Below are 19,156 nucleotides of genomic sequence, written 5' to 3' on the forward strand. Positions count from 1 at the left end.
ATTAATCAGGTAGTTCCTGTCCTCAAGGAACTTACACTCCATTGGAGAAAAAGGATTTCATTCTTTTCTTCTGTCCTTAAAGGCTGCCTTAATTACCATGAATTTGTCCTCCTCCAACCATCTTTAGAGATGTAGTTCAGAAAACCTGCCTCCTTTCCCACCTCTCTCAAGTAGAACGGGCCATGCCCTCTTATAAGGCTCTAACCTACTTTGTAAAGACATATGACATCTATGAAGAGCATGGCAAATGGATGTCCTTTAAATATATGATGGTGGTAATAGCTAAAGCAAAAATCCTGGAAATAGAAATGTGCTCGATATGTTCAGGTTAAGCTGAGATTGAGATACCCAGGTTGTGTGAGGCAGAATTATGGGAAATTTGCCAGGAAAGAAGGTTTGGATCAGATTGTGAACAGACTTGAATTTCAGGCTACACACACAAAAAAATCTTGGTTTTGTTCTGTAGCAGTGAAAAATAACAGGGTAAAAGTGTTTGGGGATAGCATATGGGATGGATTAGAAAGAAGAAAAATGGCGGGAGGGAGACTGATGAAACCGCTAATGAGAATTCAGACAGTTGGAATTAAACTTTGAGAATGTAGAGATGATTTAGGGTCAGAACCAATAGGACTTGGAAACTGACAAATTTACTCCCAGCACCTATTTATTCCACACCTACGAAAGTGTGGTATTTTTTGATGCCAAAAGGGTTGCATAAATTCATCTTTTTCATTATAGCAACAATTCAAAGTTCAGAAGGCAAGTGCCCTGCTATGCTTGTATTCATTCATTTATTCAATACCAGCTCATCGAATAGCTAGTCTGTCAGACTCTGAGCTGTGTTCCAAGCATTCAGGGATCAGACAGGGTCCCTGCCTTCAAGAAGCTCACAGTTTAGTGAGAGAAGCAAAATTATGTACAGATATGAGAACACAAAGGGATGGTAGGGTTAAGAGATGCCTGCAGAGAGGAGGTGATCTTTCTGAATTTCTATGTGCAGAAGACACACGTGTGCCTGGGGAAGGGGTTTTGAGATGTTGGTAGGGGTATGTTGGGGGGAGCATTGGGAATGAGGTTGTGGGGATGGTGTCTTAGCCTAAGAGATGCACATGTGTAGTGACACCGGATTGTGAAAAGGTATAAAGAAATAATTATAATATAAATGACACTGACCCCAAAGAGCTTTCCATTCTCTAGTAATGGCTCCTGTTTAGATACTGTTCGGTTTTTATATCCATTGCTATTCCATTATGTTGGACAGTCTTCCTATACGGGGGCGGGGCGTGAGAAGAGAAAAGGGAGGCTGTCATAACTCAATGCCAGTTATATTTGAGAATCAATTTCTTACATGATTTAAAAAAAAAAACACAAATTCAACTGAGAATTAACACTTTAAATTCTGCCCAATGAAATAGTTACATTCAGACGGTGGAAAAACGAAAGAATGTCAATCTATATAAAATCCCATTTTGATAAATGTGACATGGTAAGTTCAAAGCCACTCCTATAAATGTCAAGCTTAATACAGGGGCACCTCTGCCTGCAAATAATCTCTAGGAGTGAGGAAAATGCTACGAATAAAAAAACAAATTGAAGGCTTTAAGTTCTTGATAATTTTTTAGTTCCTCTGTCGGTTGCATAGGAAGGTATGTAGAAAAGCATTAGTTCTCCACAAGCATCTAAGGCAGGGTTACTATTTCTTTCTTTTTTTTTCTTTCTTTCTTCTTTTTTTTAATGTTAAGCACGTTCCTTTGCAGGGTTTAGAAATCTCTCAAGTCCAAAATTGAACAAAAAAAGGCCTCCCCTTGTGCTTTTTTTGTCAGGCAGATGAAGCTGTATAGAAATGTAAATGCAATATAAGATGGTAGTGGGAAGCTTGCCTCTCGCCCTTCCCTTCTCTTCTCCTGGGCTCCCTTGTAAAAATATTCTGTGATTTTGCTGTGTGTGTGCATCTCTTGTGTAAGGGCATTTAATTAGCTACAAGTTACAACAAAGACTTTTGAAAGGAAAATGTATCTGTGGTGCAGATGCCTTTATTTTCATTCGGTGAACAGCTAGGTTTTTTTAACTTCCTTATCAAGAGCTGCATGAACTGCCCAGACTAAATTGGGAACATCTCCACACTGTTTGACAAATAGATTTTTTGTAAACTGATTTAGCCTTTTCATTGTTTGCATTTCATTATATAGCAGACTTCATGTCACAAAATCGGTATTCATTCAAAATAGAGAATTTAGAGATAGGACTGTAGCCAGATAAAAAAAAATATTGCACAGGTCAGGGCTATTAAGCATAGAATAATAGCAAGTCAGTGATCCAAGGGGTTGTTCTTGAGCTGCGAAGGGGCTAACATAGCCGAGGTCAGGAGTCAGACTCAGGACTTAAGACGTGTCTGAGGCTACATTTACAAGACAATCTGCAGGGGAGGGAGTGAAGAATGGAGTCTGGCAGGATACACTGTAGAAAAGAGACAGGTTTGTCCTCTGCTTCTTCAACCTCATTCTCTTGAGAGGCCGGAGGTGGGAATTTTTAAACAATTGAGATTTGAGTGTTTTGGTCTGTTCTGAAATACTTGCTCATCAGAGTTTGGGGTTCTGTAGCACATGTCGAAGGGCCATATTCAGAAATTGACTTTGAAAGGAGGTCGAATGGTGAGATCGCTTTGCATCTTTCTTCTAAATCTTTTAGTTTAGAGCGGTGGGTCTCAAACTTGAACGTGCAGCAGAATCACCTGGGGGACTCTTAATCGCTGGACCCCACCCCAGAGTTGCTTCAGGTGGAGCTTGAGAATTTACATTAACAGTGTATAGGTGAGGCTGACGCCTCCCTTTGAGAACCACTGGTGTAGCCTCTATATACCAGTCACCTGAGAATAAAAGTATTAACATTTTCGAAGTGCCTATCCATTTAACCCACTGAGCAGTGACCATTGGCAGCTTTTCCATGTTGATGTCAAGTAGAAAGTGAGAAGGATCATGGAAGACGGTGTACGTATGGGAATCATCTTTGTTGTGTTTTATTTAAAAATAGAGCTGTGATCATACGACATCGTATTCTGCTTAATTCCCACAGTCAGGCAGCTTTTTAGTTCACTTTAGTGACTCTTTGGAGATACCTTTTATGCCCTTATCCCTCGGTACCGGGATTATTTATAAAGATGAATGGGGTGTAGTTCTACTCTCAAGAGGGTTACAATCACAGGAGAATCAGACAAGACAGAGAGACATCACCAACATTTGGTTAGTGGAGTTGATAGAGGGGTGCTGAGGTTTCTGTTCTACAGGAAGCCTCCCCTGATATCCCTCCCCCATGCTCCACCCCAGGGTGAACTAAGCATTAAGGGTAGGTAGGATTTTGCTAAGCAGAAGGGACAGGGAAAAAGCAGAGGGAAGTGAAATATTGGCATGTGTTCAGGAATCTGCCAGCACTTTGAGAATTCTAAATTTTTTTTTTTGCTTATAAGTGAGTCTTTTTTTTTTTTTAACTTTTCTCAGCTCTGGCATTTATTTTATCGTGTCTCCATTTAGTGCTTTCCTCCCATTCAATCTACTTTTTTTCCCACTAAATTCTATTTGACTATTATTTTCTTTTAACACTGGTACCAATTGAAGACTATTATTTTCTGTTAGATAAATAATCCACATTCTTTGTAAAATTATTCAAACTATGCATAAGAATACGAGGAAGCAAATGAAAAGTAACTAAATTTTATTGCCTTGTGCTATTTTTTTGTTTAAACATTTCACATGTTTTTACTCTGAAGTACGGTGTTTAGAATAGACTTTTAAATTATCCTCAGCACCTCATTAATAACCATCTTGTGGGCCCGGCGTGGTGGCTCACACCTGTAATCCTAGCATTCTGGGAGGCTGAGGCAGGAGGATGGCTCGAGGTCAGGAGTTCTAAACCAGCTTGAGCAAGAGCGAGATCCCGTCTCTACTAAAAATAGAAAGAAATTAATTGGCCAGCTAAAAATATATAGAAAAAATTATCTGGGCATGGTGGTGCGTGCCTGTAGTCCCAGCCACTTGGGAGGCTGAGGCAGGAGGATTGCTTGAGCCCAGGAGTTTGAGGTTGCTGTGAGCTAGGCTGATGCCATGGCACTCTAGCCTGGGCAAAAGAGTGAGACTCTTATCTCAAAAAAATAATAATAAAAATAAAATAAAAAAACATCTTATGGTCCACTTTTTCTCCTAAGATGCGTGGCAGTATTGCACTGATTTTAGTTAAGTTTCATAAACTGTTGGATCCATGGAGTTTTGATCCCTCACCTTACATCATCACAAAAGCTGAGGACCACAAATGGTTTTCTGTTTACTTTAAGCCACTTTCTCAGGGGTTAATTTCACCTTTTTCCTTTTTTTTTTTTTTTTAATGTTGGCTGCAGTTGGAATCCCCAGTGGACCTTATCCCCAAAATACCCTTGTGTGGACCCCACCCTCAGAGATTGACTGGTGAGTTTGGGTGAGACCCAGGCAGCTGGACGTTTTCTAAAAGTCCCCAGGTGATTCTGATTTGGAACCAGATTCTCTCATCCTTTGATGACTGTTAAGGCTTTGGGAATATTAGCATGGCCTCAGCCAAAAAAGAAAAAAGAAAAAAAAAATGCTATACTTCATCTGCAGGACCAATGAAGGTCTAGAAGTCATATGCATTTAGTGACTTGATGTCTAACGTATTTCTGCAGGTTAGAAGTAGTCTTTATGGGCTGTTTAAAGGAAAGATTATTCCTTACATTTGCATATTTTACAGTAGGCTTGGATTAGCATAATCTCACTTGTTTTTACGACAACTTTATGAAGTAAGCAGATAAGTGTTTTTTGTTTGTTTGTTTGTTTTGTTTTATCGGCTTGTCCTTCTTGCTAATTGTTGTTCTGAACAGATAATATAAACCAAGGCAAAAGAATCCAGGTACTTGCCCAAGGTCATGCAGTCAACAGTCTGCAGAGCCAGGATTAAAAAGAAGCCATCTAATATCCAAGTTTATGCTTTCACTTATACTTCCTTTATATGGTTCAGTAATGGTAAAATAATGATTCCAGTCCCTGTGCTAAGCGATTTACCTGTGGTTCTCAGGCTCAACTTTGGCAGCATATGGAATTCACCTGGGGAGCCTTGAAAAGTCCTGATGCCAAAGATTATTAATGAATTGGCCAGGGGGAGGCCTGGGGATTGGAATTTTTCAAAAGTTGAAACCACCGATGTCATTTAATCTTCTTAGCAATAATATGAGGTTGGAGTCATCACCATTTTAAAACTGAGGAGACTGAGACGTCGAAAAGTTTAATCCACAAGCCCACCAGTCTAGCAGCTAAAGAATGGCAGCAGCCAGACTCAGACCAGATTGAATAAACTGCAGCTTTTCTGGTCACCATAGCTGTGTCTCACAATTTTGAGGCTTTTGCTTCAAATTTTGAAGCAGGTACAGCTGAGTGAACCGAGGTGCCTGTGTATATACTAACTAAAGAAAGAACCAAATTTAGAGTTTTCTAAATTTAAAGAATGACATTCTGGTGTATGTATTAGCCATAAGTAGCTAGCATCAGTTTGTTTGTGTTTCCAAGACAGAGTCTTGCTCTGTTGCCCGGGTTAGAGTGCCGTGGCATCAGCCTAGCTCACAGCAACCTCAAACTCCTGGGTTCAAGCCATCTTCCTGCCTCAGCCTCCCGAGGAGTAGCTGGGACTATAGGCAACCACCACCATGCCTGGCTAATTTTTTCTATTTTTAGTAGAGACGGGGTCTTGGTCTTACTCAGGCTGGTATCAAACTCTGACCTCAAGCAATCCTCCTGCTTTGGCCTCCTGGAGTGCTAGGACTATAGGCATGAGCCACTGCACCTGGCCTGTTTGGTTTTTCTTGTTGTAGGGTTTTATTCATAAGACTCAGTGTGTCGAAACATGAAGTTTAAAAAGCTCAGGGAGCAAAATAACAAAGCAAATTCTGAGCCATTTGTTTTTAATAGAGGCTCTGTTCTGGATGAAACTGTAGACTTTTAGAGCAAAAAAGATCTACAGAGACCCTCTAGTCCAGTATTCTCACCCTTTGGCATGCATCAGAATTACCTGGAAGGCTCTACAGTGTACCAAAGTTTCGGATTCAGTAGGTCTGGGATGGAGCCTGAGAATTTGTATTTCTAACCAGCTTTCAGTGGGTGCAGATTCTGCTGGTCTGGGAACCACACTTTGAGAGCTACTGAGCATGAATTCAGTCCCATTCAATGAAGTCCAAGGAGACGAACAGTCTGCCCCAAGAGCATACACAGCTGCTCAAGAGCTGTTGCTTCTCAACTGTTCTTTCCACTACATCTCGCTTCTCTGGGCAAGATGGGGAGCTTCAGAGATTTTTATTTTTACCCTCATCCTAAAATGCAGCTTGACTTTAACTTGAGGGGATAAAGATCACAGTTAAAATACTCTTTAACTCCTTAGAATCATCAGATTTTGGTTGGATTATACAGTCCAGAAAGGTTATTCATTAATAACAACTAGTAACTGCTACTTGGCAATTTCCCTCTTTTTCAAGTGATCCATAAAAGCAAACTCTTAAGTAAGTCATTCAGTGAATTCAGACCAGTCGGGGCTACCTAAGTATTTCGATTTATTTATGAATATAATGGTAAGTACTGAAAACTAGTAAATAATTGTTCTAGAGGTTCCCTCGTGAATAGTGGGGGAGGGGTCAGGCAGGATTTTGCCATCACTGTGGGACCTTGTTTTCAATAACAACAGCACTCCTTTCTTCTTAAGCCAAAAGAAGTTTTATTTAATGATTAGCTAATTATGAAGGAGTAAATGTATTATCCCCATTAAAATACTAACAGGGTTTCTTCAGAGAAACATTGACGCTCATTAAAAAAAAAACACAACTGCATAAATGTGAATATTTTTGCCAAATTCAGCAATTTATTTGGCAAATAGGTATTGAGAGCCTGAAAGGTCCAGGGTACAGTGCGAGGCACAGTACAGATGATTGAAGGCCATCGAGAAGTTTCCTAACTGGAAGGAGGAGAGGTATTAGTACAACCTACCTTGGCACAAACCAGTTAGTGCAAAGCATTACGAGACACCGATGAGAGAGCCATTGATTGTGCCTGGTGGCCCCTGAGGGAGGCTTCCCAGAGAGGGAACATCTGAGAGTGTTCTCTGTACCCTGCAGATTGTGTTGCTAAAAAATGGTAGCTGACTAAATGAGAGCCACAATCACAAGGAAAAAAACAAGCCCTTTCTTTGCAATACTACATGGTTTATTTATGCATATGTAACTTTCTCCTCCAGTAAGAAGAACACATGAATTGACTGGTAAAAAAAAAATAAATCAGCAAAATGTTTACATTTACTTTTTGGACATTCTCGAAATATTGATCGGGATTGAGTAATTGAATGGGTCTAACTGCTCAATTGATGGACATGAGGGCAATGGTAGGGCAGGACTTGAGCAGTACTGAAAAGCTGTAGCCACAGAAAGAGCCCATTAAAGCTAATATTGTCTCATTTAATTATCTTTGCTAATAGAGAAAACAAAATGTGACCGTATTTCCGTCTAAGGTCTCCTTGGCGATAGCATAACTGGTTCCAAGAGCACCAGGCACTATGCAAGGAACTACCCTTTCTACTGAGTGCTGGAAAGATTACACAGATGAAATAGAATGATTTTTGAAGAAAACACTGTTTATAAAGCTGTTACATTACATGGGTTGATCATTGTCCTTTTTTTTTTTTTTTTTTTTTTTAAGGAGGCCATTTTGGTAAAATTCCAAGCAAATATGGTAGTTTTTAAATTTAAATTTTGGGGGGGATTTTGCTATTGTTGCTTCTGTCTTAATGAAGAATGATTTTGTTCCTCCTTAGGTCTCTCGGTTCCTTGGCTTAGATATTCTAGAATTTTACTGTGGTTACATGACTGCGAAATTCGAGCAAGAGAAAGAAATCAATGGGAAGCTATACCAACCTTTCTGAGTAAAATCCGGGATAAAGAAGGGAAAATTGAGAACACAGGTTCTCTGTCTTTTAAAGATGGAGTCTCACAGTGTGTTGCCCAGGCTGGAGTTCATTGGCTGCTCACAGGCATGATCATGGCACACTACAGTTTTGAACTCTTAGGCTCAAGGATCCTCCTGCCTCAGCCTCTCAAGTAGCTGGGAAGACAGGTGTGCCAAGCAGTTTCCTTTTCGTGTTTTAAATTTTCACTAGTATGGAACATGTTTATCCCAGGAAACTGATGCATGACCTGGTACAGAGCAGACATCTAGAAGGTGTTTCTGATAAGAAAGGAAGAATAGGGCATATAACTGCTAGGAGCAGCTTCATTATACTTTCCTAAAACAAAACTATCTGTTGATGGGCAAACATGCATCCTGGTGAATGTTTTTCTGTACTCTTTATGAGGATGCAAAAAGATTTATGGGAAACAGCTTTGAGATTGGCAGTGCAAAAGATGTAGAATGAAAAGCAAAACAAAACAACACCAATAAATTCAGGTCTTGACTTTTCAGCACAACAACTGAATGCCTTTGAACAATCAAATAAACTCTTTGGTCCTCAGGTTTTTCATCTATAAAATGGGGATAATAGTAATAATAATAATAATAATATAGCTTCTACCTGGCACACTGGATTGTCATGACAAACAAAAGTGGCATGTGCGAAACTGCTTTGTTTTTTTTTGTTAAAATTACAGCAAAATATTAGATATTCCACATATTAATTATAATTTTAAAATGTCCTAAACAGTTAAACTTTTGTATCTGTCTATATTTTAAAAGTATAAAGTTTTAAAAATCTTGCTTTGTTAAATTTCACTTCTTCGTTTAGTGTTCTAATTTATCGAAGGGCAAATTAATCTGTTTCTTTTCTCGCTAATGAAAATTGTCTTTGATTTATTTAGTTTTCTAATTCAAGTGGTAACTGAACTCTAGAAAAAAAAATGGGGTCTTTAATTATGTTTTTTGCTTTTCTGTAACACAGAGTTTGATTGGATAGGCCTTCCTGATATAAGTAGCTATGTACTTAGTGACAAACTATAGGTGAGATAAGAACATCCCCATCTCCCACTGCTGGGTTTCAGGCTCAGAAATACAGTCCTCCTGCCTCCTCGCCCATCACCATTCCTGTTATTTTAAGCTACCAGGGAAATGGGAAAGGAATTTTTTGTCTCATTCTTTTTGTTTATTGATACATAATATATTCGTACATATTTTTGGAGTGCGTGTGGCATTTTGATACATGTGGCATTTTGATATGTGCATACAATGTGTAATGATTGGACCAGGGAGTCTCATCTCACTCTCTTTTGCATCCAAGGTGTGGTTTTCTAGAAATAATGTTTGGCACTCTCTAATGTGGTATGTTCTCATCAGGGTCTTCCTCTTGGAATGGAACCACCGAGCAAAACACACAGGACTTGGTTTAAAAAATTGCAAGGAGTAAAGAGAGGGAGAGAGCAGCCTAAGGGCAGGACCTTTGTCTTTTTCTGCTGATTAATTAATTCCCTTCTTCCTTTCCACCTCCTTCCTGAAAGAACGCAGTGTTCACTGCTGCTTCGGTGCAGCACCTCACAGAAATAGGAGCTATGTGGCCATTCTTCACGAGAATCCTTGTCAATATCCAGCAAGGAAACCTTTATGGAATCAGAAACACCTAGAATCCTTAATATAGACATTTTCATGTTGCATACCAGAGCCATTTTAGAACACTTTTACTAAAACATACTTAGTTTCAGGACATATCTGCGATCATGGTTTTATAAAAGCATTTGCTGTCAACTTAAATACTTCCATGTTACCCTGATTAGGGTCACAGTTTTAGGTACTGATGGGGCAGCTTGGTGTGTTTGCTTTTGTTTTAATAATAATTTTTTTTTTCATTTTCCAGTACTTAGGATGAATATTGGGAAAACATAGAAAAATATATTAATAGAAAGGAGAGGAAAAAAGTGATCATTCCACATTGCTCCTTCTTAGCTACCAGAATAATCGATGATGAGGAAGTGCTGCAGTACCTTAGTATAAGGCATTGTATCATACAGCAGGCCTGTCCTCTCTGCCTTTTGTCTTTTTCTTCCAACCTCTTGCCTCTCCGTTTACCTTCTTTTAGAAATCACCTTATCTTTAAAATTTTCCCTACATTACTCTAAAACCTGACTGAATGATTTCATTCAATTTGGCAGCCTCCCTTAAACTGAATGATAAACTGAGGAATAGCATTGGTCATTAGTTCGTTCATTCATTCATTCACTCATCCAAGAGATATTCATTGTGTTGTTCCCATAATAGTGACAGGAGTATTTCTCGAGTTCCATTACTGATCCAGCCCAGCTGTATGGATTACAGAGGTTGAGGGTTGTAGTAGGGAAAAGAGTGGTGGCCATTTGATAAAAAACTGAACCCTTAAAAGAAATAGTTAAAATGTGCTTATAAATGGACAACTAATTAGCTGGGCAGAAGAGAGAGAATTTATGTCTACTAATTCTTCCCTACTTCTTTTTAAATTTGTGATTCTTTTTATCTTCCTAAGCTTTTGGAGAGAGTAGAGGACACTTTGGTATACACTTGGGTATTTATCTCTTGGGTTCAGATGTCCCTTGGCTCCTATTGGGACCTTTGTCCTCAGGAGGCTCAGATCTCATTCAGAGTTCTATGCACTGGTATGTTGTCAACAATTGTGAGATTAACATCAGTAGCTTGTTACTAACTAAGCACCACAAAAAGGAGAAATGTAATCTCTTTTACTATAAGCTTTCCTACTACCTAGGTGTGTAACCTGGGTTAAGGCTCCTTGCCATTCTGAGCCTTTTTTTCTTTACCTGTAAGGTAACCAAGTTGGACTCATAATCCCTATGGTCTTCCCTTGCCTGTAATTCCCCATTGCCCAGACTTTCTGTTCTGCCATAGATTAGTGGCCATTCAATGTAACAAGAGTAAAGCCTTGTGAAGAAATTGAGTTCTTGGGATATCTGATCAAAAGAGCTCCTAGGTGAATGAGCTTGTGCTTGGTATAGTAGGAAAATCAACAGCATTATTGACCGAGCGGCTAGGGTGGAGAGATGGGGAAGAAGAAGTGTTTTAAAGGAAGAGAAATAGAGTATGAGCAATTTCTCTCGCCCCCTTCTTTTTCGTAAACAATGTGCAATTGAATTCTCCGGAGAGTCAGCAGAATTGGTTAACTTTCCCAAGTCTGTCTTCCTTATACCCATGCACAAAACACGATGGTAGCTTTAAGGAAAACACCTTTTAGTTTTCCATTTTCTTACATTGTATTAAAGTATTGAGCCAAAGTGTATGTGGCCACATAACATGGTCAAAGTTATCGGTACTTTCACTGGAGAAATACTTAACACTTGATTTTCTTTCCTGTAAGTAGCTTGAACTCTTAGTTAAAGATGGAAGCCAAGTGAATTACCATGCTCTTCTCTTGTATCTCTTCTTTCAGTTAGGGAGATTTAAAAATAACATGGTTAACATTTACAGAAGACTCACTATATATGCAAGATGACAATAAAATTTAGTATTTAAGCTGAGGTGCTTTTGAGAGTGTAAGGAGAGCCTTCTGCAAATTATTAGGCTCAGACAACTGGCACGAGCCAGAATGTCCTTGACCCATTGGGTCATATGGTCCTCCCAGTTAGGGCCAGATATTGTGCTAAATTTGGCTTAAGTTGTTTAATCTCCATAACAATTCTACAAGATGATTACTGTTATTTCCATTTAATAGCTGAGGAAACTGAGACTTAGATGGGTGAAGTGACTCCAGTCCAAAGCTTTCCCCCTCGTAATTGGAATCTGAGCCTACGTCTAGAACAGGCCATAGCCCCTCGTTATAAGGCCTTCTACAACCTCCTGACTTCTGCCGTGTATCACAAATGCACACACACACACTTCTAATTAACTTGCCATTATTGAAGGAAGCAGATTTTTATCAAATATATTTATAAAAAGAAACCTTAGAAGCATGTCAGAGAGTTCTAACCTCAAAAAATGCATAATAACCTCTTTTAAACCTGTTTATATGGACACCAGATGTTAATATCTCACTTTAAAAAAAAAAACAAAAAAACGAGTCCTTGGAAAATTTGGACAAAAGGATGAATAAAAGCAATAGACAAGGGAGCTTTCAAATTGTATGGAACATCCATATACATCAGGAAAAAATAGTTTGTGCTTTTTTGATGTTTCATGGATATATATATATATATATATTAGCTTCAAATGTATTATATGTTGGATGGGGCAGTTAAGATGGGTAATTTGATCATTATACTGGTATCAAAGCATGTATTGCTTATTCTGAAATCTGTCGCATTTGTTCCACTTCCCCCTCCTTGTCTGTCTCCACTACTCCTGCCTCCCCCCTTCCTCTCAGAGTTAAGCTACCCTTTATTTTGGACAACACTATCACACACATGATTGAGTCAACAATTTATGGCTTTTAAAAATAGGGATTTTGTCCTCTCTTAGGTTTATTGTTTATCATAATCATCTTTCAAGTGAAAAGGCTAATTTACTCTTTCTATAGGAATATTTTAAGCTTGATTATCATAATATTACAGCTGCCTGAAAAGGTCTAAAACGGGACATTGACCTTGAATGTTTTCTGCATTTAGCTAGTGGTGCTTAACATTCAGGAAAGAATATAACTGCAACTCATTTATTAATGTATAATCTCAAAATGTTAACTATTGCTCTGTAAATACATGCCATGCAGATTATAGAAAGCTTGTAGGATATAAAATGCATTGGTATTTTACCAGGGTAAGTATGTTGGAAATACAACATAACTAAAGTCAGTTTTCCCATTGGAGCTATTGTAGTTTATAATTTAATTTTTACTGACATTTCGCCATGTATATTATTAGTCTGACAAAATGAAAGTGAAAGAATCCTGACTTAATTAAACAGAAACTGAATTGTGTCTATTAGTTTGTCTGTCTTTCTCTGATTCTTTTTTTTTTTTTTTTTTCCTCTCCCACTTTCACAAACACACTGGGAAAAGAGTTTGGTGTTTTATGGAAGTGAGACGATTGCTCCCCAGAGAATGGGCTTTTTTATATAGACTCCATAATTTGGAAATGGGATGGATTTATAGGACAAGAGGTTTGTCAAAAGGAAAGATTTTTATTAGTGCTTCTGTGGAAGTGATCACTTTCAGTAGGAATGATTGCTTCTTCCCAATCGAGACAATAATTTAAATATCAAAGCCTGTGCCCTAGAAATGAAAGGCAACAGAAAATGAGGAATGATGAATTGATAGAGGTTTGGTGGTAATATAGAATACAGTCGTCATCCTGACTTCGAAAGAAGTCTGCATGTTCTCAGTGGGAAAGATGTGTTCTTAAGCTGGTTTATAGCATAATAGAAATCCCAATTCTCAGATGAGGAAATGAGGGACAGGTAAGTGAGGCAACCTGCTCAAGGCCACACAGCTCATGAAGGGGTAGAAGGGAGGCTGCCATCTAGGTCTCTTCTTTTGTCATTTAAGGTTCTTTTTCCAGGGATGTTCATTGTGGATTTTTGTTGTTGTTGTTATTGTTGTTAAAGATAGTAGTTTGTAATAGTCTTGGTTTGCTTTTTGTATGATAGCATATTATGCCATACATGATACATCAAAGATAGCAGGGAAAATGGTTTAAAAAGTTAAACAGCCTTTCAAAGATTTTATGTTCTTGAGGAAAGATCTGTAAAGGTAGATTACACTGCAATTTGAATCTCTAAATTTGTTATGCCTTGTTTAGTTTTAAATATTTAACAAATGACAGATGTGCAATATAAAATCAAAATCTGCTTCAAAAATGACAGTGATAAACTTTAAACATTTTAATACAGATCAGTCCTGTTAATTTTCAGAAAAGGAAGGTGGGAGCTTAAAATAGCTATTAATATGCAATAACAGCAAGCTAAGTATTTCTCATCACCTTTTGGCAGTGTAAGAATTTGTTGTTAGTATGATTCTGACTTAAATGCAGTAAAATTTCTGGTATATACAACTTATAGGAATCTTCCTTTTGTTTCCACTTGAGTTTTGCTTGTTGCCATTCTGTTCTTTCAAATGGAAATGAAGCATATTCTCTACTTGGTATTTGTGCATTAGTTGGGGCCTGGAAGTTGTTTGGATATTTGTGACTGCATTGTTTATGGAAGAAGAGATTGAAATTATGCATAGAATGAAAGCCTGATACAGAAATGATTGATATTAACTAATTTATTAATATTCCTGGTGAAACTGTCATTAGAGTTCCCTTTGTTTGGTTCAGTTTTTCCTGATTTGGGTAGACTCCTTGTGGTAAGATTGTGAAGTGTATAGTGTATAGACTGATTAGCAATATATGTTTATTCTAGGCTGTTTATCTATTTTTTCCCCTAAATCCTTTATAGTTGAGATTCTTGACGGTTTAAGATCAATGTTACTGATGGTGTGTTGATTTTCTATGATTATCCATTTCTTTCTCCTTCAAGGTGAGAAAACTCTGTGACTAGGGAAGGTTTTTGATATGACCGAGCTGTGTGTTTATAAAATATTCTGGGTGTGCTGTCTCCCAAGTTTAGTGAAGTGGATATTATTTTAAATTTTAAATTGTTTAAATTGGATTCAAGACAGTAAGTATAATCTCAGGTCCTTGACTTGTGCAAGTGACACTTTGATCTCAAGAGGAAAACATCCAGCTATACAAACCTAGTACACTTCTGGTCATTCAGAAAGCAGCAAGCTCAGTGAACACTGCACCTTTCGTAGATGAAATATGGTTAGTGAAACATCAGTGGGGACGACGCTGTGTATGTTTGTACATGCATCTCCGTGAGCACAGAAAAAAGACTTACGCATACATATGAGTGTAAATATGCTTTAAAATATACACCAGCGAAGTCAAATGGTCTATAATGAGGGTAAATAAGTACCCAAAGGGAAAGAAGAAAATTCTGGAAAATAAAAGATCACTTCTATGAAATGTGGTGACTTAAGGTCCATCGGTAAATAGACTACAAATCTTGTCTTTAAAAAGCCATTCCAGAGGAGTAATAAACAGGTTCTGTCACAGCATGATAATGCAAAGAAACTGAATAAAGTACAGGATTCTGCACAGGTGCAAAATCGGAACGTGTTCATTGAGTACATTAAGATGCGTTGAGTACATTAAATAGTTTTTATTTTTTAAAGAAATATCCCTGAACAAAAATAAGAAGGAAAGTGTGGGTTTTGGTGTATCTTTTAAAAAGTGTGTATAATTGAACCTATTAATTACCTTGAGAATATCAGTTTATTCAGAAATCAAGATAGTAATCACGTGAACCGAAAGATGTTTTTCTGTTTTTTTAATGCAGTATTAGCTTCCGCAGTTCTTTGATACTATTTTAGAAAAATCATGTTTCTTTTTCAAAGTGGCTTTTTATTTATTTTTTTAATTGTAAAATGATTACATGTCTCATTTTAGATTGAATAGACAAATCTTTTTTTTTTTCCCTGGGTGCTGCAGAATGCTTGGATTTTCTTCTACATCTCAAAGCTCTTTTAATTCACTGCTCACAACCAAATTTACATCTTAATTGCAGAGTTCACATTTAACAATATAGACAGCATAATGCTACTGGTAATTAAGCTTTTACTACCTGCTTTTATACAGTATTCTCAGGCACAGTTTTTGCTATGTGAGTTCTGATCTAGAAACTTGTATGCATTTAGACCACAAATAAAAGGAATCAGGCCCATATCTTAGACATAGCTAAATACGAGGCAGGGAAATTGCTTTCTTCTGTGGGGGGACCAAATCATATCTGTCATTTTTATATTCTGAATTTTAATGTGGCTGTTCTATTTTAGTGTTTTATTTTTTAAAGACCTAGAAAATTTCAGAGGGTTGAGTCCTGGTTTAGTGAATTTAACACAAAGTGGTGAATATCTGAACTAATTTATTTTGATTTCAAAGATTATTACTATTTCTATCATGTAAGACTTAAGATATAAAAGGTTGGTGAGCAATGGAACTGAATTATATCAAAATTGTGGGTTTTTCACTCTCCATAAGGTAGCAGTTATCTCTTTGCCATAAATAGCTGGTATCTATTCCAATGTACATTTGCTAGTATAAAAAAATCCTGTAGTTTAAAATAGGACCTAAGCAAACTCTTTGTTATATGGAAATTAAAAGACAAGCTAGCTATATACTATTGTAGGGGGGAAAACACTCTTCTCTTTTTATCCTTTTTTTTTTTTTTTTGAACACTTTTGATTGAGAATTCTTAGTTTTGTAAATTATTATCTGTTTGAAACTAATTCTTATAGTGACCAGACTGTGTGATGGTTTACAAAATGTTTCTGGGTTGATTCTTTAAAGCATGTAGGGTGCACTTTGTACAGAAACAAATATGTTCAGTGCATTTTTTTTGAAAGCTGGATGTTTTGGGTAAAATCATATATATGAATATATATATATATTATGAATATATATATATGTGTATATAATATATTTCCTCATTTGGGAGCTTGTATTGAAATAAGTATATGATTAAAAATACTTTAATACTTTCAGTGCACCCTTTAGTAATACTGTTTCTACCCCCTACCCAATGCAGTCTTTATTTTTTCAAAATGCATCAAGACAGATTTAATGTGCTATTTACCCTAACAGCCCTCAGTCTCCCACCCCTGAAACCTTCAAAGCCAGTTGGTCCCGCAGTTGTTTACCTTTGTTGTGAAAAGCTGTGCATTGTATAAGTAGAGACAGTAGGAGGTACAGAAATGTTTACACATATAATTTGCATAGGCATTCTCTCAAATTGTATTGATGCACGATTTCCTCTTCTGTAGCTGTGTAAAACTGCATGCCACCTAAGCGATGACGATCCCAGTTCCCATGCTCAGAGCCATGTGGAGGAAGACTTATCTTTTATTTTTATTTCAAATGCCCAGTAGACATCAGGAAATCAGGAAAAAAAGACATGATCAGGAATAAACGAGGGGGGAAAAAAACCAAACAAACAAACAACAACAAAAAAAGAGTACAGCACCCAGTAAATAAAACACAGACAACGGCAGGACAAACTTAATCCTCTACCTTCCGCAGAATCCTTCCCCAAATTAACTGAGAGTCTGCGGTGAGTTCTTTTCAAGGCAACACAGATCTTAGGGGGTTAGAAAGCAAAGACAACACAGCTCTCCAGTGCTTAGAGAGTTAAGTTAGTTATGTTTCTTTTGTAGCTGCTCAGAAAAAAAAAAAGAGAGGAGAGAGAAAGAGGGAAAGAAAAAAAAAAAAAAAACAGGGCAGTATCTACAGGGAGCGTTGCGATCGCTCCTGTCCCCGTCGCTCTCTCTGCACGCCCGCCCGCAGTTGCCAGCCCCCTTCCCCGGCTCTGCACCCTGCTACCTGCCTGGCTCCGCTCGCTGCGTGCAGCCTCCCGTCGCCTCCCTCCTGATTGGGCAGCGGCCCCCCAATCGGCTGCGCGGCTGGGCCGGTGGGACTGCATATGTAAAGCCCTACTTCATATTAATAAGCTCCAATCGGGGCTTTAAGTCCTTGATTAGGAGAGTGTGAGAGCTTTGGTCCCAACTGGCTGTGCCTATAGGCTTGTCACTAGGAGAACGTTTGTGTTAATTGCACTGTGCTCTGTCAAGGAAACTTTGATTTATAGCTGGGGTGCACAAATAATGGTTGCCGGTCGCACATGGATTCGGTAGAACTTTGCCTTCCTGAATCTTTTTCCCTGCACTACGAGGAAGAGTAGGTACCTTTTTTTTTTTTTTTTTCCTTTTCCTTTTGCAACTCGTCGTGGGGGTGTGCGGCGGGGTGGGGGGTGCCGGGGGTGGGCAGAATGTTATCTTTCCACACTGATTCAGGTAATGCCCTGGGTATTTGTGTGCACGAGTGTGCTTATTTGTGTCTGTCTTGTGCCTTTTGTGTTGAGGGTGATCTCCTAATTCAGTAAGTCGAGAATTGTTCTCTGACTACAATGTTACCTTTGAGGCAAAGCTCAGTGACTGTCAGTAAAACAGCTGTGTGACAGTCACTTCTTATTCAGGTGCTAAGAATAGGCACTTGGCACAAATGCCTAGTGAACTGTTAAAATGCATCTTTTACTAGGACCCATTTTCCCAAGGAAAGATGTTTTAAAATACAATATTCAAAATGATTTATACTATTGAGTGCCTCTTATGTATTTGCAGTTTGACAGATATTTTCAGCTCCCTGTCATTTCTTACCGCGCAGAGTTAGAGGCAAAATTGCACATTTACTAATTCTCCTTCAGAGAACAATTTAAAAACTAGCCCTATGCAATTCAGGGCTGGAAAAAAAAAATGTTATTTGCATGGTTAGCGTTAAGTCAGCACTTAACTGACAAATCAGTCCATTAAGTAACATGAGATTTTCACACGTTATAAATATTTAAGGGGGGAAGAAAAACTAAAGAAGAAACAGTAGTGACTTTAAAATTTTCCTTTTAAATAGACAATGCTCAGGTTGTGGATTTGTTTAATTTATTGTGTCCAGAAAAAAATAGAAAAGTACTTTCGTTCTGATGTGCGGTTTAATTAGTGCTTATGCTTATCCTTATGCACATGGAAATATATATTTCGATTGCTAAAGGTAGGGGGGTAAGTGGGGGTAGAAGAAGTAAATTAGGCATTTTTGTGTAAATGAGTAGGTCATAAACTTAATTTCAACCCACTGTTAAGATAAAATATTAGTATATCACAAGAGCTGTGACTGGTTTATCTCTCTTTCTGTTGAGTCAGTTATATTGCTTTGCTTTCATATTATAATAATATCAACTGTTATAATTCTGAAACGAGTGCTCTTGGCAAACATTTCTCTCTCTAGATTGTGAAGAAAATTTAAAACTCCAGAAGATGAGGTAGTGCATTATAGGTAGATGTCCACTAGCTGTCCTTAGTGACTGCATATTGCATTGCTTTGTAATTAAGTAAGAGATGAAAAGTGACTTGCAGTCTCAGTGGCTGCTCATGTATGTTTGAGTGTGAATATGTGTGTGTGTGTGTGTGTATATATGCATGCTTGCACAAGCATACACACCCACACCCACACTCACACAGGGAATATTAGCCAAGAGATGGATTTAGGAGGAACTGAAAGATCGTGAAGCTGTGTGCTTGCATCAGTTTGAAACACTCGAGGGAAGAAACAACCTTAAGATGTGTGAAAATAAAAATGAAA

General features: G+C 37.9%; 1 protein-coding gene across 9 annotated transcripts in view; it reads left to right on the plus strand.

The window, feature by feature from the left end:
* Positions 1-19,156, plus strand: part of ESRRG (estrogen related receptor gamma) — a 594,335-nt gene that overhangs the window by 357,940 nt on the left and 217,239 nt on the right. For 6 of the 9 annotated variants that reach the window (XM_012745582.3, XM_012745576.3, XM_012745577.2 and 3 more), the window contains exon 3: positions 4,388-4,454. The exons of 2 other annotated variants lie outside the window; for them this stretch is intronic. Coding sequence is in view for 2 of the 7 variants with exons in the window: in XM_012745571.2 (XP_012601025.1) it covers positions 4,388-4,454 (67 nt within the window). In the remaining 5 variants the exon portion in view is untranslated. Of the gene's footprint in view, positions 1-4,387; positions 4,455-17,435; positions 17,705-19,156 lie in introns of those variants that run through there. One more of the 9 variants, XM_012745573.3, reaches the window with a different exon arrangement.

The sequence above is a fragment of the Microcebus murinus genome, chromosome 23 (assembly GCF_040939455.1).
Source record: "Microcebus murinus isolate Inina chromosome 23, M.murinus_Inina_mat1.0, whole genome shotgun sequence".
NCBI classification, from domain to species: domain Eukaryota; kingdom Metazoa; phylum Chordata; class Mammalia; order Primates; family Cheirogaleidae; genus Microcebus; species Microcebus murinus.